This window comes from Leptonotus elevatus, chromosome 12, assembly GCF_054856555.1.
Source record: "Leptonotus elevatus isolate MCC_2025b chromosome 12, RoL_Lele_1.0, whole genome shotgun sequence".
In the NCBI taxonomy this organism is placed as follows: domain Eukaryota; kingdom Metazoa; phylum Chordata; class Actinopteri; order Syngnathiformes; family Syngnathidae; genus Leptonotus; species Leptonotus elevatus.
Window position 1 is genome coordinate 21,497,349 of NC_141250.1, and position 21,188 is coordinate 21,518,536.

The window sequence follows — 21,188 nt, forward strand, 5'->3', positions numbered from 1 at the left end:
GTCAAAGCGCACAACGTGTCTTGTTTTACATGAGAGGAGCCTCCTTCCATATGGCTTCAGCATTGCTGCAGGCGGTGGAAGGGCCGCCTCGTCCCCCCCGTCCGGTGTGAATCTCTTGTAAAGGCGCGCCAGAGTTTCTCGTGTCACCAAATGTATGCAGCAGCAGCGGAATCTGCTCCGCGCTCGCGCTCGCGCTCGCGCGCGCGCTCGCGCTACCCTTATCGCCCAAGGGCCGTATCAGAGTAATTGGGGAGGATTAAAAGGTCAGCTGCCTTTTTTGCCAGCTGTCTTTTAACGCCACCTGTTGCATCCCTTTGCCTGCCACTGAAACGAATCATTTAGCAGATTCGGATTTTTGGGTGCATACGGAAAAGTCTCCAAAGGTGTACTGTATCTTCGAGATGGTCTCCTGTTTCGGTGCATCCGTAAGATTGGCTTTCGCGAGGCTTTTTAAAATTGACTCCAGTCATCAAGTCTAAAATTAAGACGCGCGATCTATATTTAACCGCTTTTGCCGTCTATTTTTGGAGATGTGGTGGAACAGTGCCGTAAAAAACAGGAGCTTGCTTATATTTGCGCACCTATTTGTGTTTACAAATGGGACACTTGAGAACGTGTGAATACACTGACGCGCATGATATCACATTAAGTAACACAAGTCCAATAATTCTTATCCGAAAAAATGAGAATAACCTCCCCGAAATGGTTGTAATCGTCCATATTAATAGTTGAAACCGCAAATATACCACAAACAATGGTCCCAAATCACTTTATTTTCATTTCAAAATCATTACCTTTAAAATTAAAATCAATGGCGTGATGTACTCCCTGACAAAGATTCTTGAGATTCATCACTTCAACATACTTCTTTGACACCAATTACTACTTTCCTATTAGCCAGGGAGTTTGTGCCGTTGTGTGGCATTTCAAGTGTTGCAGAAAGAACACAGTGACTTATTGAGGATAAAATAAAATGCAATTAGTCAAATTTGTTAATAGCAAATTGTGAAAAAGTGGGCTGAACCTTTGCTTTGCTAGGGAGTTGGGGAACGAGGCCTCATGCAAATAGCGAAAATTCATAAGAAGTCATTCATGACCCTACAAGACATATTGCAAAGTGTATGAATAGTTAATAGTCATTTTAAATGCACCTTATATCATTCATTACCTTTTATATATAAATGGTTACATATATTTTTTTAATTTTGCAGTTCAACAGGTTGATGATGAAGTGCTGCTTCACTCAGTGAAAATACTCTTTCCGCTTTTACTGCGTGCATTTAATTTTAGGCTGCGGGGCTGCTTGAGAGCAAATATTGGCTTGCCGAGTTGAAGCATTCATCGGTAGCATGACTTTATTTTTTTCCCCACAGATCATTTCAATTACGTTTGCTACTGTCGGTTCTAACAAACATGACAAGTGATTTTTTTTTTTGTATAAAATTGTGAAACTCCCGCTTTTAGTTATTTCATTTTTGGAGCGCATCGGTTGCATCTCTTTCAAAAAAAACACAGTATACCATGAACGCTATTTGCGCGATGTGGGAATCCTTCCGGCCCGCTTGACACAAAGCTGACACTCCAGCACATCCGTCTGCGTTACCGTCACATATCATCTCCAGACAGCAGCTTTTCCATAATCTGCCCCCCCTTGGCCTCTTTTTCAGGAACATTTAATTCTTCACTACTGTCAGGTGTCTTCCCGGAGAGACCGAGCGGGTCGCGGCCTCGGACCCGGGGGTGGCTCGAGAGTTTTTTTTTTTCGAAGGCTCCTTTTTTTTAACCCCTGCGTGGAAAACCCAGCGTCGACAGTGATTCATATTGTCAACATTTCTGGAGTGGACAGCAAATTTGTGTCCAAACTTCCAGTGGCTGTACAAAGTCATAAATCATGCGATGGCTTCCCCGAGGCGACTGTCAGTGTTCAGCTCGGAATCGCGGTTCCTTCTCCCTAAGCGAAAAAGCAAACGCAGTGCAGACGGAAAGGATAAATCACCGGTTCAGGAGAAGACAGGTAGCGTTCAACAGCTGGCCATCTGGCCGTGATCATGTCCTGCGTTGCTTTTTATGACTTTTCATTGCCTTCCGTAGACCCGGGAGGGATCGAAAACAAAACAAGCCGGGCTTGTTTAAGTGATTACGATGTGCGCCCTCGTCAACACGCGGCCCCCACATGGCATTCCCAGCCAATTGCGGCAAACCCATTCAAATGCAAAGCTCTCGGTGAGGAAGAATTCCGATATGTAGAACGGCACGAATATGATTTGGTTTGAGGCAGCGCGGCAGAGGAGACCTTTTAGCGTTTCTTTCCTCTTTCCATCTTTCTCTCCATGCTTGTTTGATATCTCTCCTCCCGACATATCAATAACGTGCGTCTTCGCTTCATGTAGACGTGACATTGTCCAGGATTGAGAGCGGGTTGCGCAGCCTCCGTAATCACTATGTTCTTTAGCCAAATTCAAAATAATAATCGATTCAATCCAACCTTTTATTTCAAGTGCATTAATTCAGAAAGACGTTCTTTTGCATCAAATCAGGTGAGCCACAATTATTTTGCAGCCCTGATGTTAATACTGCAAAACAGCACCCGATCTTTGACCATTCCTCTTTGCGCAATCTCTGAATCATTCAGTGACCCCGGCTCAAGTTTTCAATGGGGTTGAGGTCTGGGGTCTGAGGTGGCCATGGGAGGAGCTTGATTCTGTGTCTGCTCAACTATTTCTACATTTTTCAGTAGCAAAGTATTCTTCTGCTATAAATAATACATTTATTTTAAAAGGGAAGTCAACCCCCAAATTTGTTTTAACCATAATATGTTCTATGCAACTCCACTAGTCTAAATATGGTATTCTGGTTGATATTGTGTTAGTGGAATATAAATTAAGCCTTCTGTATGCTCTAGCATAAAAAAAAACGTATACATATGTTTTTTTTGGGGGGGGGGCATGGCAATATTAAAAATAGAACGTTCGTACACGTTTTTTTGGAGCAAATTAGATAAAGTGGAAGTCAAATTTAAACATTAATATGTTATACGTGATCGCACATATCAAAGGGTCAAAGGGTGCTTTGATTTCAAAGTGGGAGCGTATGAGGATCAAAACATGACATTTTTATAAATTATTATATTTGTGGAATATGAGTTATGAAGCAAAATCCAGCCTTTTTTATTCATCTCAGGGGGCGGCCATTTTGCCATTTGCTGTCGACTCAAGATGACAGCAAAGTTGCTCAGGTAACGACCAATCACAGCTCAGCTTCAGAAAACAGGCGAGCTGTTTTAACCAAATAGAATTTTACCAAAAATGTCACGTTTAGACTAGTGAGGTCGCTTATAACATATTATTGTCAAGACATGTTTAAGGTTGACTTCCACTTTCAGGCTTTTAAAACATCTTAACCAGGGTTGGCAATCATTTTGTAAGTAATTGGAAAAAAATTACCTGAATTGTGTGTTAAATCTCGGTCTTCCCTAATAGAAATCTCAGTTGAGATCCATCACATTCACTATTACTACTGTACTCCTTTCCTATTTTAACAACGTGCACAGGATCTTTTTGCGCCATTGTTGTGTGACTAACTGAGTTTTTCACCAAATAGTTGCATATAAGTTTCACAGAAAATATGCAAATTGGTAAAATTGTGAATATTCGGGGTATGTCTGTATTGCCAACGAGCAAATGACTATTTAACGTCCTTAAAGATATTATTTGACATTCCTCAAGAGTCCCCCAAAAAAATCAAGTCCCGTTCGCATCCATTCCAGTTCTGTTAATGTTACACAACAAGAATGGAGTCCAATAACATAACAGGGTCTCCAGCTGTCTTGGAGCACTCGCATACCCCCTAACATCCTTCTTCCCCGTTCTCTCACTCTCACTTCCTCACCTGTCAAAGAGGTGGAATGTCACTGGCGGATGCAATCCTCCCGAGTCCCGCCGTCCAAACAGATGTCGCCGCGCTCAGGCAAAAGCCCTTCGGACAACCCAAACCAACGGCAATAAACGGCGCAGGGCGCTTCAACCCTGGCTGGAGGCGGATGCGCAATGTCACACCGACAAAATCCTTGCCGTATTCAAATACATTTGTAATATTATGAAGGGGGGGGGGGGGGGGTTGGCACATCGGACAGTGCGAGTAGTTTATTGTGATTGTGACAACATTTGTGAAGGGAAAACAAGACTGAAATTGTCAAGTGTTTTAGCAAATATATTCATCATCATAAAAATTGCCGTTCTCTAGAGAAAGCAGGTGCTCGTCTCAGACTGTTGTGTTTGGGCTGTATGTTTAATCATAACACAATGAAAAAATTTTTTTTAAATACCTGTACTACTTTTAAAAATACAGTAATATAATATAAAATATTGTCTCATATTTTGGTAACTAAAATAAATATATATTATCTTGGTCTCATCAGACTGCAAAGACATGGTTGCAACAATCCATATCCTTTGTGTCTTGGTCTCATCAGACCGCAAGACATGGTTGCCGCAATCCATGTCCTTTGTGTCTTGGTCTCATCAGACCGCAAAGACATGGTTGCAGCAATCCATGTCCTTTGTGTCTTGGTCTCATCAGACCGCAGGACATGGTTGCAGCAATCCATGTCCTTTGTGTCTTGGTCTCATCAGACCGCAGGACATGGTTGCAGCAATCCATGTCCTTTGTGTCTTGGTCTCATCAGACCGCAGGATATGGTTCCTGCAATCCATGTCCTTTGTGTCTTTGTCTCATCAGACCGCAGGACATGGTTGCAGCAATCCATGTCCTTTGTGTCTTGGTCTCATCAGACCGCAGGATATGGTTCCTGCAATCCATGTCCTTTGTGTCTTGGTCTCATCAGACCGCAGGACATGGTTGCAGCAATCCATGTCCTTTGTGTCTTGGTCTCATCAGACCGCAGGATATGGTTCCTGCAATCCATGTCCTTTGTGTCTTGGTCTCATCAGACCGCAAGACATGGTTGCGGCAATCCATGTCCTTTGTGTCTTGGTCTCATCAGACCGCAGGATATGGTTCCTGCAATCCATGTCCTTTGTGTCTTGGTCTCATCAGACCGCAGGACATGGTTGCAGCAATCCATATCCTTTGTGTCTTAGTCTCATCAGACCGCAGGATATGGTTCCTGCAATCCATGTCCTTTGTGTCTTTGTCTCATCAGACCGCAGGACATGGTTCCCGCAATCCATGTCCTTTGTGTCTTGGTCTCATCAGACCGCAGGATATGGTTCCCGCAATCCATGTCCTTTGTGTCTTGGTCTCATCAGACCGCAGGACATGGTTGCAGCAATCCATGTCCTTTGTGTCTTGGTCTCATCAGACCGCAGGACATGGTTCCTGCAATCCATGTCCTTTGTGTCTTGGTCTCATCAGACCGCAGGACATGGTTGCAGCAATCCATGTCCTTTGTGTCTTGGTCTCATCAGACCGCAGGACATGGTTGCAGCAATCCATGTCCTTTGTGTCTTGGTCTCATCAGACCGCAGGACATGGTTGCAGCAATCCATGTCCTTTGTGTCTTGGTCTCATCAGACCGCAAGGCATGGTTCCAGGCGTCCATGTCCGCAGTCTGCTTGTGTTCAGCAAACTGCAGGCTGTCTTGCGCGTCATCTTTCGAAGAGGCTTCCTTCTGGGATGACAGCCACGCAGGCCAGTTTGATGTCGTGTGCGGCATACGGGCTGAGCACTGACTGGCTGACGCGACAACAACCCCTTCAACTTCTGCAGCAATGCTGGCAGCACTTTTATTTTCACTTTGCAGGGACTTTAAACAAGGTCATGGTTGGGGAGTATCTTGCATGTTAATAACTCCCCGTACGTAGTCTGAAGTACAGATATGTGTATTTAAATGTTGGAGTGAAACTCAAAACAACTTCTCAAGTTTGGCAACTTAACACAAACCTTTACATTCCTCCAGTTTGCTGCACTCTTGCATCACAGGAGGAGGATGAGGCTCGAATGTAAAAAAATATATGAAAAAGAGGGTTTTGTGACCGGGCTCCGGTCCAGCTCTCAGCGGGGCAAGGAAGTGGCTCTCTAGGGGCGAGTCTCAATTCGGCCTGCACTGGGCGGAAGTCAAGCGAGAGGTCACGCTGTCACTTCACATCCTCTCATTAGGCGGCCGTACTTGCAGCACGAATTTCAACAGCTGACTCATGGAAATGAAAGTATATGTGCAGCTTTGCCATCAGGTACAGTTGATAGAATGTGTGTGTGCGTGCGTGTGCGTGCGCGAGCGCGCGTGTGTTGCCATTTGACCCCCTGCTTACTCACACCGCGTGTGCTATCCGTTTACAGCATGTGTTGAAGACATACAGATTCTCAGCTGCTGAGGCGAAGCTCTTAAAGTCTGTCAAGCCTCGCGTCGGTTGTTGTAAATCAACAAGAATATGGAATCGCATGCTTATTATGATGAAGTTTGAAATATTGATTAAATGTCCTCCTGTTGGGTTGTGGGTCAAACTGGGGTTTAAATCTTGAAGAAAATTATGTATTTTTGTATTTGCATGGCATATACAGAACATATTGACCCATAAGTGACACGATGCTAAGAAAAGATGGACAGAACAATCTAATTTTTTACATTAAAATTTATATTTTATTGGACTTAAATGCAGTATGTCAAATTGCTTGACTCTTTAGTGACGTCGTGGGTCAAACGGACCCACTTTAAAATAATGTGGAAAATAAATGTCTTCTAAATTTGTTACACCACACACCTGACAAATGTGACAGATTAAAAAAGTGGCCAAATCTATGAAAAATGGATGTCAGACTTCTATTTTATATTCACTCTCGGCCGGCCAACAACGAGGCACTCTAAAGTGTGGGCTATCCGAGGGGAAAGCGCATTTTCAGGCGTGGGCCACAGTGCATAACATTTGAGTCACTGGGCCCGATTTTAGCCACGCCCCCAAAAATCTGGCCATCTGAAATGGCGAGAAGCTGTTTAACGCTGAATCTCTGCAACGCAGACCGACATAGTTCAGTCTCTGCATATTTTCAGCAATTATCTTCAAGCTTGTAAAATGTATTTCCAAAAACCTCTGAATTCACTTGAAGGGATTTCAAGATGGTGCGTCATTTTTCCTAGCTAAAAGCAAAGACCCAAAACTCAAGCTACAAACTTTATTTGGTAAAATAAGTACAATATATAGAGTTGCTGCATTACATCTGCTATCTTGTTAAAATGCAGTTTGCTTCATGTGTACCAAAAAGCGGTCAAGAAAAACAAAACAAGAAAAATGCATATGTATCAAATACAAACATATCAAAATCACTTTTTACAACTTTAGTAGCCACCAATTGTTTCCTGCTGGTGCGCCGTAGTGCAAACTGCGTTTTACAGAGTACACGCGTTCTGTATGACGTCAACATTCACACGAGCGCCACAATCCGCTTTTGTCTCAAACGTTGCATTCTTTGTGCCTTCAAACTTCAACTTCTTTTGACTCTTGGCAGTGATTTTTCAGAAGCATTTTGTCTTCAGTGGGACCCCACAGTGTTGTTAAAAAAAAATGGAGTCGAAAAGCACAAATCATTCGAGTCCATCAAAGTCCATACGTCGAAGGAATATGTGAGGAGCGACCGTAACCATTTTAGCGTATCTGAACAAGTCTTGTCGACCGCAATCTTAAACATGTTTGATCGTGAGTTAATTAGATCCGACAAATTCAATCAGTCCTTCCCAAACGATGCTGCCAAAGCCGTGTTGTGTTTTTTTGGACATTTCCTCATTAAAATGAATATAAAAATATGACTTCATTTTTAGAATGTTGCAACTTTTTTTTTGAAATTGTTAAATGTCACGGGAATTAAAAAGTTTGTTTTTAAGATTTTAGGCTTAATTGGCATTAGAATTATGGTTAATTTAAAAAAAAAAAAAAAAAATTTTATTATGGTTAATTAATGAGCCCTTTTTTTGGAGAGCCAAAAGATTTGCTAAAAACCCGTATCACAAATTTTCGAGTTTTCGAGGGTAGCGAACGTCGATTTTTCAGCAGGGTTCATTCAAAGACGCTGATTTAAAAAAAAAAAAAAAAAAAACGCTACGTTCGCAGACGCTCTCAAACCTTCGCCGCTCAGTGGGAAGCGAGCTTTCGGGTGCCGGGAAACTGTCGGACAAGGCAACTTTCCACGCTACAAAATATTTCACTTGTGGGTATGAATTGACCTGTGAAGGTTCTCAAGTCATCGGCAAAACGTTGCTTGGCGAAAAACTGGACTCTCGCTGCTTGTTGAAGTGTTTCCAAACGGATTGCCATATTTATATCTGGCGGCTTCGTTGTCGCAATACAATTTTGTGACGACGAAAGCGAGAGAAAGTTCATGTGATGCCTTTTTTCTTTTTTCTTTTTTTTTACTTGATCAGCATCGATGGGTGGGGGTCTTTTTGTCAAATTTTCTTCATTAATAAAAACTAAAAACAGATTTTTACGTAATGACAGAAATGCACGTTCTTCACTTCCTTGTTGTTGTAGTTGTATATATCATCATTTGGAACACTATTGTGAGTAGTTGTATTATTATTGAAGCAAATATAATTGATCATCAAAAAAATGTATGAACTGTCCTATGAAAATGCGTTAATCATTTGGAACACAGTGTATTCTACTCGTATGCGTGTTGATTTTAAACAGAGTGTGAAGTAAAAAAAAAAAAAAAAATCCTTTCTGTCGACATTCATTGTGTGTGCGCGTGTGTGCGTGCGCGTGTGCCATCACGCGTTGTTGATGCTTGATGAGCCTTCGACAAATTCCTCAACAACAACAAAATATTTTCTGTGTGTTCCTGCATCCATCTTTGGAAAATGACTTTTGATTGACTCCATAAAATATATTCTCGCGATGTCATGTGACAGGCAGAACAATGAAATGCTCTTCCACTAGATGGCGCAAGACACACAATGAGCCCACGTGTCACCGCTTGTTGCCATTCAAGTCATTCGGGGCACGCACACTCTTGAGTCCCCCAAAAATTCAAGAGTGAATCGACACCAGATTGAGATTATTTAAAATAATTAGTCATCTTATTGGGTTTTCGCCAAATTGCTCTTCACTGAAGAACAAAAGGGTACCACAAGTAATCTAGTAATTGGTGTCAAGGAAGTCATTGAATGATGTATTTTGACTGAGACAAATGTTTGCATGTGTGGGAGGAGCTAATTTAGGTTGGGTCTTTCTCTGTATTTTAAAGTCTAATTCTGCTGCATTTTCTCCAAACGAATCCTCTTGTAAGGCATTTATTTTTAACGGGAATGTTTTATGGTGAGTTTGAAATGAGATAAAAGTGTCCATTGTGTGTTTATTGTTTAAACTATAAATATAGGCACTCTTTAATTTTTTTTTTTACCTCTCAATTATTTGCAGATTTTCCGTGGCTCCGTTTGTTTCCTGTCACGGTTGCGAAATGATTGCGTCGCCGGCATCAGGCCGGACGCTCCTTTTGTCTAAATTTGCTCAGTTTCATATTTTGTCACTTGCAAATTGCTGATCAATCAAAAGTTGGCCGGCTGGCTTTTGATGATGCTGGTTTGAAGATTCCACCCGTTGCCATCGATTATGTTCCTTTGCTTATTAAAGTTTGGGAAACACGAGCGCTCGGTTTTTTTTCCTCGCGGCCACTTTTGAAAGCCACCACGACAGTGTTCCCTCGCTATAACGTGGTTCACTTATCACGGATTTTGGTGTGTGCAATTTTGTATGTTTTTTTTTTTTTTTTTACAGTAATGTACCTATTATATAAAATGTATGAAAGTGTGAACATTGAGAACGTTTAAACAAGAGCGAAATGTGAGAAAAGTGGATAAACGGTGTGGTGAGACGTTTTAGAGCCTTAAAACATTTATAATAAATGTCGATCAGAAAGCTAACGACTTCGCGGATTTCATTTATTGCGAGTACTTTTTGGCATCTTAACGGCAGCAAAAAACAACGAGGGAACACTGTATTCACATTTTTTTTGTAACTAAAGATGGCTCCAATATGCCAATTGGAAAATAGGAATTGGTATCAAGGAAGTGCAGTGGAGATAGGGACGTGAAAATCTGCATATAATTGACATCCATTGAAATGTATTGGGGATGTTTTTTTTGGTTTTTGTAAACCCCAAAAACTAAAATCAAATAAAAAAAATTGGATGAATGTGTTTTTCATGGAAAATGGGAATTGGGGGAGGGGGGGGGGCACATACCACTAGTATATTAAAGTGATAGTGGACCGAGACAAACTTTGTATATTGGGGAGGAGTTAAGTTTAGCCTGGGTTGTGAAGTTAGTTGTGGAGAGTCTTTGTCTTTTTTTTTTTGTCAGTCAAAACTTCTTAAAGGCATTTCTTTTTAAGGATAATAAAAGAGCTTGAAGTGGCTCATAGTTACAAGCTCGGTCCTTTGGAGACAACTTTTTTTGTGTGTTTGTGTGTGTGCGTGTGTGTGTGCGGCGATGCGCCGCGCCATTTTTCGAACGTCAAAATATGTGCCCGGGGCTCGGTAAAGATGAAGAAGCACTTGTTGTCTATGGCCAACGTCTCCTCCCGGAGGAGCGAAAGAAAGCGACGGTAAGCGGTGTGAACGCTTTGGGCTTATCGGGGCCTCTGCTGCGGGTTCTGTTGCACCAGGAAAAATACCGGAATTGGGAAAAGTCCCCCTTCAAACAGCTCCCCCAAACGACGCTGTGCTCCGCCAACGGACGGCTCAGGAGCAGCCGCAGCGGTCCACCACCATGGACGGGATCTTGCCGTAGATGATCTGCTCCTTGCGGTTGAAGTAGAGCATGTTGATGGGCGACATCTTGGTGGGGGTGCAGCAGGGCCCGGCGTTGCCCCGGGGGTTGGCCTTGTTCACCAGGTGGGTGTGCGGGTACTTCTGCAGGTGCATGTACTCGCACTCGCCCGAGCAGTAGTTGGCCTTGTAGCGCTTGGGCGCGATAATCCAGTCCCAGCCGAAGTCCTCGAAGTCCACGGTGAGCGGGTAGCGGCAGCAGCGCGACTCGGGCGAGTTCTCGTCGCAGTCCAGGCCCGCGTCCCTGCGCAGGCGCCGCGGGCCCTCGCTCAGCTTCACCTCCATGAACGGTTGCTGCCGCCGCACAAGGGGGGGGGGGGAAACAAAATGGAGACCACGGGTCCACATAACTCGAAATCGGGACTCACGACCATCAGACTGAATTGGCGTGACACCAAAAAATAAGTTGCTAAATTATGTAACAAAAAACTAAAGAAAAAAAAAAACTTAAAAAATTTTAAGTTTTTTTTTTTATTTATAAAAAGCGTAATTGTTTAACTCCTTTGCCATTTTGACTCAAGTAACCCCCTTCGCTCCCAGCTGTTTTACTGATTTTGAAAGGTTCACAGAATATTGTGTTCTATTGCCATAAAAACATTAAACCTGCCTTGGGTCTCTTCTTTCATCTGAAAAAAAAAAAGTAGATTTCTGTTTCTGTTTTGCAGCAATTAGCATTAGAATATAGCTAAGTTTCATCATCATTCACAAATCTATTTAGAAATGTGAGTAAATGTAGCTCTTTTTTTTCTTTCTTTTTTTACATGGCCCTGGTTGATGTCTTTCATTCTTTCATTCCGTTTGTGTAATAACTACTATTTCTTCAACCGTTCTTTGCAGGTGAGAGGCTGCATCAAAGCCTTCTGTATGCTCTTGTATTAAAAACGTATAAATATGTCTTTGGGACACTTAATACATTTAAACTAAAACATGATACGTTTTTGGGAGCAAATGGGTTCAATAAAACGTTGACGTTTAGAGCCGTCAATGGCAGTGAATGAGTTGGTCACAATCATAGGACTATGGACCAATTTTGACCGATTGTTTTTTTTTCAGGACTGATGCTGATAATTTGTAGTCAAGGACATTTGAAGCCGATATTCATTTTTAGTGAAAAGGGGGGGATATTGGCGTAAATATAAAAAAGAAAAAAAAATTTATCGGCCGTCAGATTTTTTTTGTAAAAAGATACCAATATTTGTCCAAATGCTCAATATCGCCGCTGATTACGGCCAGGCCGATTATCGGTCCGTCCCAACACGTTTGACCCCGTAAAATATGAATATATTATAACTAATCACATTTGAAAACATGCTCATTTCTATTCTAACGAGTCAATATTTAGCACAATTTAAGTAGGAAACAATTGTTTCTTTTTTTCTCCCATTGTCCAACATTTTGAAAGTTGAACAACTCTCAAGTCAACCAGCGTCCACAAGTGATGGCGTCCAACTTCGGAGGTTCTCTGAGCACGTTTGGCAAACGCGGCGCAGTCATAATATTATGAAAGGTTCTGGCCTTGAAATAGAATCAAGCGCGAGGTCTTGCCATTGCCATCGTTTGCCATCTGGACGCGATGTCGCCAATTAGTCGCTTGATTTGCGCTTCGTGGAATGCGGCGCCGGTGGGCCAATTGGATCTTTTGATTTTGGCACGAGGCCAAATGAAGGCGAGCGCCTCCAAGCTTAACCGTCTCATTAATGTTCATTTCTCAGGAACGGCAATCATGTGACTTGGATTTGATATGTGCCATGTGATTGGCTGCCGACCAGGCCAGAGGAGGTACTGCACAACATATTGATTGGAAAGCTCAATGATGGAATGAATAATATTAGACCCCCCCCCCCCCACCACCACCCCCCATGAGCCATTTGCTGGCCTTTTTTTTTAAACTTGTTTGTTTAAAGCTCAAAGTTTCAGTCATCTACAAATGAGGTAAAAAAACAACAACCTCAAATTGGGTCAAAAAGGGAGTGACCCAACATTTTGTTTTGTATTTAAACCAAAAAGTTGGGCCAAATGAATAACATGCAAAAAGCCCATTTTTGGGGACCAACTCAATGTTTTGGGTTATTTATTGAAGCCAAAAGGTTGGGTCAAATGAATAATCCACAAAACAACACATTTTTTATTCATCAATTTATTTAGTTTTTTTTTTTTTTTTTTTACAAAATAACTCAATTTCTTTGGACCGACACAACTTTTTGGATTATGCATTTAAGTCAAAAAGTTGAGGTAACTGAATAACCCAAAATCCTTTTTTTTAAATTGTTTTGTGGGTTACATTTTGACAAAAACGAGAAGAAAAAAAGACCAATTCTTTGTTTTGTTTTGTTTTCAATTTTCTGGGTTGCTTCGTGCTTGTGAATTATTCATTTGACCCAACGTTTTGGTCCCTTTTTTCGAGTGTATAATTAGAAGAAAAAACTAAGAAATGAGCACATATTCTTTACATATTGTTTTGCCTAATAGTATAATAGTTGACTAAGTCATAAGTGAACATTTTAGACTCTAAAAACAGTTGGGTTTAAAAGTAAGCCGATTATGGATCAAAAATGGACTTTATGGGGTCAATTTGACCCAACTTTCTGGGTTGTTTTATACAGAATGACCCAATTTTGTGAGCCAAGTAACGAATCTGACCAAATATTTATGAGTTGTTTTACGCTGAAAGACCCATTTCTTAACTCAAAGTAGAGGATCGTCCATTTTTGACCCACAGTTGGGTCAAAAATGACCCAACTGTGTTTCGAGTGTAGGAAACCCATTTTTTGCTACTTGAGTGAATTTGAGCCAACGTTCTGGGTTGTGATGAGTTTGGGTGAAAGTGACCCGCCATTTTTTAAGATCCATACATTTTGAAGCGCTCAATTTTTGTCAATAAGAAAGAGTTTGAAGTGAATCTCACCAGTCCTTCATCGCCCGGCTCGGCGGAGGTGACGGCCAAGTCGTTGCCGGCGTTGTCGTAGGCGTTGATGTGGATGCCCCAGTTGGTGTCGGGCTGGCGCAGCCACACGCTCAGAACCTGCTTGACGTCGATGCTCTGCCAGGACGCCGCCCCGGCCTTCACGTCCAGCTTGAGCGAGCGCACGCGCGCGTGCCGCCCGCCGTCCGGCGCCGGCGTCAGGCGGGAGATCTGCAGGAAGACGGCGGTGGCCTCCTCGGACGCCCGCAGGTGCACCCACAGTTGCGCCCGCAACACGCGGCTGGCCTGGAACTTGGGGGTCAGCGAGAACAGGCAGCATTTGGGCGAACCGTCGGCCTGTCGCACCGCCGGATCGGCTGAGGGAGACCGGGGAACACATTCTCAGCAAGCGGCCATCGAAAGCCGTCGTCGAAGCAATCGATTATTAGTCACCAGCGGCGCGATTGAAAGATGAACATTTTTGTCATTTAAGTCACTTAACTCGTTCACTGCCATTGACGGCTATAGACGTCAAAATTTTTAACGATTTCTTTTAGTTTAACTTTTTTTTTTTCCACTTTTGTTAACAAGAGTATGAAAACCTAGGAAAAAATATTGTACATTTAGAACAGATAGGACATTTTTGATTAATTGTGAGTTAACTATTGAAGTAATGCGATTAATTACTATTTCAAAAATGTAACCGCCTGACGCGATAAAAAAAAAAAAAGATTTTAAAAAATTTGGGGCGTCAGGCGATTAATTACAAATTGTATATCTGTTCTAAATGTACAATAAAAAAATTATAGGTTTTCATACTCTTGTTAACAAAAGTGTGAAAAAAATGTTCAACTAAAATAAATCGTTTTTTGACGTCTATAGCCGTCAATGGCAGTGAATGAGTTAAAAGGAATCCGACTGCCGTGACAAGTTTACTCGATAGTATTTATTTGGTTGTTACTAACATAACTATGAGATTAATTTTTACAAAAATCATTTCCAGTTGAATACATTTTGTAAAAACTTTATTTGGACGTACGCCGCCATTGTTATTTACGTCGCAACGCATTCCGTAATGACGTAAAATGGCGGCTGGCTCTGACACGTTCCTAAGGAAACCACATGCGATCTGCGTCACCCTCCTCCACCAGACACAGTCAAGACTTTTGATCGTCCCTTTAGGAACGCTACGGAGGCTTAGCTTACTTCACATCACAGCCGCCATTCGACGTCACAACGCACTGAATGCGTCGCAACGTAAATAACAATGGCGGCGGCGTACGTCCAAAAACAAAATGTATTCAATTGGAAATGATTTTTTTTTTTAATGAATCTCATAGTCATGTTGGTAACAAGCAAATCAATAATAATAGCGCAAACGTGTCAGTCAGGCTTCTTTTTAAGTGTGTAACTTTTTTTTTTTTTTGTTGCCACCATTCGAGCACTAATTCCAAGGATGTGTCCTGCATCCGCTAGTTGATATCTTCATGGACTGTTTGGACAATTGGACTGAATGAATTCCCACCGACGTCCGTCCAAAGGGATCTTACTTGAATTTCTATCAGGTTCAACTTTGAAAAATGAAGTTGAACTCGTATTTTTAACTCTGCAGGTGTCAACAATTTGTCTTGCTAACGAGACACACACGATGAGTGACATTCCGATCGAAACAAGAAAATAGAAACGTATCGTCAACTTCCTCAACGGCTGAATTATAAGCACGTGCGAAATAAAGTTGTAAATATCTCGAACTGGAAGTACGACGAGCCAAAAATCAAATTGTCGAATCTGCCGCGTGCGTGACTTACAAATATTGACAACATAATTGTGGATGTCTGTAACTCCAGTTAATGACATTTACAATTTGATTCTGATTATAGTAGTGATATGCAATATTGGTGTTGAATATTGCAATATCGATATTATTGGGACAGGTAAAGAAATAACATTTTTATTATCTAACCGGGGGGAAAAAAATCATGCAGCCAAATAAGCAAGTTCAACGTCTTTTTTTTTTAGATACATTTATATATCAAATGTATATTCAAATATACTAATAGATACTGTTTTGAGAGGTTGCATTTGATTCATCGCATATTATTACCGAGTTTGACCGAAGCCGGTTGAAATTGTATACGTCTGTAAATTCCGTCATTCCGTTTGAACGTGACAAAAGTCACGTTCGCGGATATCTTGGAACGAAAACCACAACTTTGCCACGACAGCCAGAAAGACGTTGCAGACATATTGAAAATGCTCATTCCGGACAGTCGACGCAAAAATAAACAGTGGCCAAGTGGAAAGGGAGGCTGCGAAGGAAACGCGCGCTTCGCATCCGATGCTTCCAAAAATGGAAGGTTCAAGTCCGTGCGTAAAAGTGAGCTTCACGTCCGTGCGTAAAAAGTGACTTTGACGCGGCCTTTTTTTTTTGCAAACGGAAAAATCCAAGGGACTTACGTTCCGTGGCCATCATCATGATGGTCTCGGCGACGGCGTGCTCGTCGTCCTCGTCCACCACCACCACCGCGTCCCGCCCGTCGTCCCCCAGGACGTCGTACTGGTCCAGCAGCTGCTGCAGCGGGGGCGCCCTGGGCAGGAGCTGCTTGACCACGTCGCGGCTGATGTTGGGCGCCTCCTTCATGCGCAGCTTGCTGAGGATTTGAGACTTGATGGCGTTCAGGCGCATGCTTTTGATGTGCTGGCGCATGTCGCAGGTGGAGCACGGCGGCTCCGGCGGATCCTCCGGGCCGGCGGAGGCGGAGGCGGACCAGGACGACTGCGCGTGGTGCGTGTGCGTCTGCGTGTCGCACGGGCTCAGTGCGGCCAAAAGCGTCAGCAAAGTCAAGCCGATGTGAGAGGAACGCATAGTGCGCACCCAACGACGACAAACCCCCTCAACAACAACAACAAAAAACAACACACACACACGCACACACACACCAAAAAAAACAATCCAATAGAGTGCTTTCGGATTCAAGTCCAAACACTGATTGGCATCACTTGATTAGCGCGCGCCTTTTTATCCTCACACTTTTTTTAAAAGTGGCGTCCAAAACGATCATTGGCTGGGCAGGCCAACAATGACTTTGAACCATGACAACTTTTTTTTTTTTTCTTCCTCTGTCACACCATAAAGGGGTTGGGGTGGAGGGGCGGAGGGGTGGAGGGGTCACGAGCAGATTGCGGATAGATTGACTTTTCGCGCGGCGATTGCGCAACCGGCGGAAGCAAACTTGACCTTCTTCGCGCATGCGCCTGATTAGAAACCTCATTTTCCATAACGGTAAAACAAAATTTTTTAAATGATGGCGATGAACTGTTTTTGTTAACTGCATGTAATTTTAAAAAAAAAATAGCAAGACAATTTCAGCAACAACTTCATTTTACGTCATCATGAATAAGAAAAAAGTGCTGATGAAATAGATTTGTTTTAAACTGGGCACATTAAAAATGTCAAAAATAATTTGGCCACAACTTTATTGTACATAGCAATCAACACAAAAGTCTGATATTTTTATAACTGCGCACAATAAAAGAGCAAAACAATTTGGCAACTAGTTTATTTTGCATAACAAATAACACAAATAAAAAAAAGTCCTCACATTTGGATAATGTACAATAAAATTGACAAGACAACGTGTCAACAGCTTCATTTTACATAATCAAAATATTATGCAATATTTTTCTGATGGCAAAATGTGTATTTTTAAGTAGAAAAGATATTCCCTCCTGCTTAATAAGTGGTTAGCGATATTTTTTTATCCACCTAAAAACTACATTAACACCAACATTAAATTACATTACAAATTGTAGGCCTGAGTATGCAACAAAAACAATTACTATTATTAAAAATATATATATTAATGTAAGCCACTGTGACTTTATAAACTGTGTGAACATTAACACACTACTCAAATATGGGGAAAATAATAAAGAAAAATATTTATGACATAATTAAACTTTCCAGAGATCCATTTTCTGGCTAGAGGTGGAATACATGTACGGAACTTTGAAGTTAACTACAATCCCAAAAAACTACTTAGGGAGTGATGCTTTTTCTTACCACTAGAGGGAGTCCTTTTTTTTTAACCTCACTAACGCAAATTAAATTTCTTACCAACAGAATTTGTTCTTTCATTTTGGAAGAGACAGTTCCTTTATTTCTGCGGTTGAGTAATTCCACATTCGCGAGAATTCGCGTGTCGCCATCATCCAAACCATTCCAAATAATTACAACTAAGGAAAATGCACTTTTAATGGCAACTGTGCCATCTAGTGGACATTTGTAGACGTGCAGTGCAACGGCGCCGAATGACGTCCGTCAAACTGCACTTCTGCGAGTGTCCACCAGACAGTGCTGCCGCTCCAGCCAATTGCCATCTCTCGCTCCCGCGCGCGTGCACGTCGTCTGCTGGTCTGAGATCAGTCAAGATGATCATCGAGTGAGAACCCGAAGCGGCACCAGTGCCAATTCTTCTCTCCCGGCGAGCGCGATCCTCTTTGGATGAGGAGGATTGTTGAGCGTGTTTATTTGCACGAGTCAACCTGAACGTCCCCGGGCCCGGAGGAGACCAGGATGACGTCACACGCCTTTCAAAGTATGTCACGCTCTTCTTTTTGCTCACACGCCGCACGTGTGCTCGCCTCCCGTGTTGAGATTGAAGCAAACATCTGTATTCGATTCAGTGCAGTGGTGCGGCGTACTGGGGGGGGGGGGTCGATCCTCGCTCTCCGACTGAGCTGCGTGGCCGTGTACGTAAGTCGGATAGCGCCGTTGTCTATCAATCCAATCGGGTGAAAAGAGGACGATAAAGCGAGCAAGCATTGCCTTACGGTTCGTTACGGTATCTGGAAACGTTGTATATCGCGTCGGTCGTAAAGCGAGGAACCTTCATCCCCACACCCTTTTATCAGACAGGCAAGTCATAAACATTTTATTTCTCGGTATAATTCACAAAACGAAATAACTGCTTCGAACAAGCACTTCTCAAAGATTACATGCAAAAAATATTTAACTATTCTGTACTTATTGTTTTGAGTCCCACTGCTATAGCGCACTTTGAGGATCGCTATTTTAGTTAATTACTTAGCAGAAAAAAAAAGAAAGGAGGTGGAAAAAAACGAATAAACGACTTGAACAGGACATTAGTACTCTGTTCTTTAAGTAGCTCATGGAAATAGAAGTGAAACCCCTGCCGTGTTTACAATGCATCATGCCACATCTGTGACCCGCATGAACCCAGTGGTGACGTCATGATAACATTCAACATTCGTATGACAAAGAGCAAAATGGCCCAATGTGGTGTTTACGGTCTGTGGATGAATCGGAGCCGCCAAACGAGCTCGTTGAGGCGAGCAGATGGGAAGTAGGCGGCCTTTGGTGCCGCCTAAAAAGGCCAAAAGGACTCAAAGCCCGTAAAACACTCGCAGCGCAAGCGAGACGCGCTTTTCAATAAAGTGACACGCCCCCCCCGTCCCATAACCGCACAATGATTTCACTCGGGTCGCGCAGATGTCAGCACTCATTAATTACTCTTCAGCCCACGACACTAAATTGACAATACGGCAGCTTGGTGATGAAGTGCTACCGCCATCAGGGAAAATGATCTACGCTTTCACTGTAACTTCCAATTCGACTGTTAAATTAAAGACTGTAACGAACCTTGGAACTGTATTTCATCATATATATATATATATAAAAAAAATAATAATAATTCTTGTTTTCTTTTGTTTACATTATTTTCTTCATTATTATTAATTTTTTACGGAAGCATGTTCAGCAAACATTTTTCACTGGCGAGTAGAGTATGTTTGATTGTATTTGTAGGCTAAACGCTAGAAACACTGCATATTTTCCCACAATGCCACGGGGTATTACATGCGCATGTGCAAATCAATAATCTGTTGTATTATGGCAAAATATGCCAACCCTAAATTATGCGCTGCCGACATGATAAATTAAAAATGACAAATAATGTTGTTGTTGTTTTAACGTATTTTTTTTTGAACAATTTGGCTGTCAAATACGTTGACGGCCAAACGAAAAAGTGCTGCATAGGAACAAGAAAAACAAAGAGGCGCCACCTTGTGGCGCGGTGCCAAACTGCGGATTGAAGGTGACAGCGCAACCAATTGGTTTGCAGACTTGTATTTTTAAAACTATTAGTTTGTGCTAAGTGCCCGTCGTTTTCTTGCCCCGCTACAGAAGGACTGGCAAAAAATATTTATGGCGAACTGAATAAAAACAAAAAAGTCTAGTGTTGTAAATATTTACAGATGAGGGCTTCACTTTTAAATTTTTTAAAGAAAAGCGCCACTTGAATCCATTTTGGAGTACAAACTGTGATGTGAAAAATGAGGTCAAAGTAAAGCGTGGTGAAAACTTTCCAGCTGCAGCGTAACTCGCCAATTTCTCTTTTCTCACCTCGGACCAGCTCTCGCCGCGACCGGAGTCTCCCGACCATCTCCATCCTCCTCCTCGGTGCTCTAAATCCTCCCACGCACATGCGGCCTCCCGACCCGGCAGTCGATCGTCGCAGTCCATCCATGCCACATCCTCCCGACGATGGGTTGCGTCAAATCCAAGAAGAGCGCTTCCGGTGCCGACGGTGAAGCGGCGAGGGCGCGAGGCGACAAGGCCTACTTGGTCCTCTCGGAGGACGCTTCTGCTCGGGCCGACCCGGCGCTGCTGGAGTACGCCCAGAAACTCTCGGAGGAGATCATGGCCAGGGCCGTGCAGCAGTGGGCGGAGGTGGACCGGCGCTACGGCGACATCCCGTACATCGAGTGCGACGCGCCGTGACCTTCAACGACCCTCGCCAGTCAAATTGGCCCAAAGGAGGACAGGAGTGTCCGTATAGTTAGCGGCGTTGACCCATCATCCGTCCAGCCACGAGACGGTGATGTCAGAGTACGCTGCGGTTTTGAATCGTGGTTAGCACGTCTGCTTCACAGCCGTGAGGTTCTGGGTTCGAATCTCAGGCGCGTGCTCTGGCTTCTTCCCCACATTCCAAATACACGTCGTACGTTAGATTCATCAAAATTGTACAGGTGTGAATTAAATAAATAAAAACTACAAAGAAACTTGTTTTTGTTCGTATATTCTTGAAACATATTTTGAACGGGCGAATTGGGGAATTTTCTAATTCCCCTCACCAGTCAAATTGGCCCATTTAAAAACACAGCTTGATTATGATGTTCACTTTCTTGTTTTTAATGATATATCCTACACATTCGGCGGAACAAAAAAAAAAAACACAGGAAGAATTCGAACCATGCAGATCAATGAATTTGAGTCACCGTGTCCATCCACGGTCCAAAGTCTTGCTTCCATCGTTCTGTGTGAACCAGGAAGTCTGCGTGTCAAGGTTTTAGTGTGAGATGCGAGCAGTTTGGTTTGTGACCTACTTTCAGGATTGGATTACACGTGGATTGATTCTCCAAACTGGCCACCCAAAGCAATCCCTCGTATATTTTGGAATTATGCACATCAAAGACGAAAGAGCCAACG

At 42.7% G+C, this 21,188-nt stretch overlaps 2 protein-coding genes across 2 annotated transcripts; one reads left to right on the forward strand and one right to left on the reverse strand.

The window, feature by feature from the left end:
• Positions 1-10,553: 10,553 nt before the first annotated feature.
• Positions 10,554-16,634, reverse strand: mstnb (myostatin b). The gene is made up of 3 exons (XM_086092136.1): positions 16,136-16,634; positions 13,682-14,055; positions 10,554-11,070 (listed from the first exon to the last, which is right to left on the reverse strand). Exons 1-3 carry the CDS (start codon positions 16,542-16,544, stop codon positions 10,690-10,692), a joined length of 1,164 nt encoding a protein of 387 aa, XP_085948262.1. The 5' UTR covers positions 16,545-16,634; the 3' UTR covers positions 10,554-10,689.
• A 1,425-nt stretch (positions 16,635-18,059) lies between these two features.
• Positions 18,060-20,765, forward strand: akap19 (A-kinase anchoring protein 19). Its single transcript, XM_086092140.1, has 2 exons — positions 18,060-18,276; positions 20,113-20,765. Exon 2 carries the CDS (start codon positions 20,244-20,246, stop codon positions 20,478-20,480), a length of 237 nt encoding a protein of 78 aa, XP_085948266.1. The 5' UTR covers positions 18,060-18,276; positions 20,113-20,243; the 3' UTR covers positions 20,481-20,765.
• The last annotated feature ends 423 nt before the right edge of the window (positions 20,766-21,188 follow it).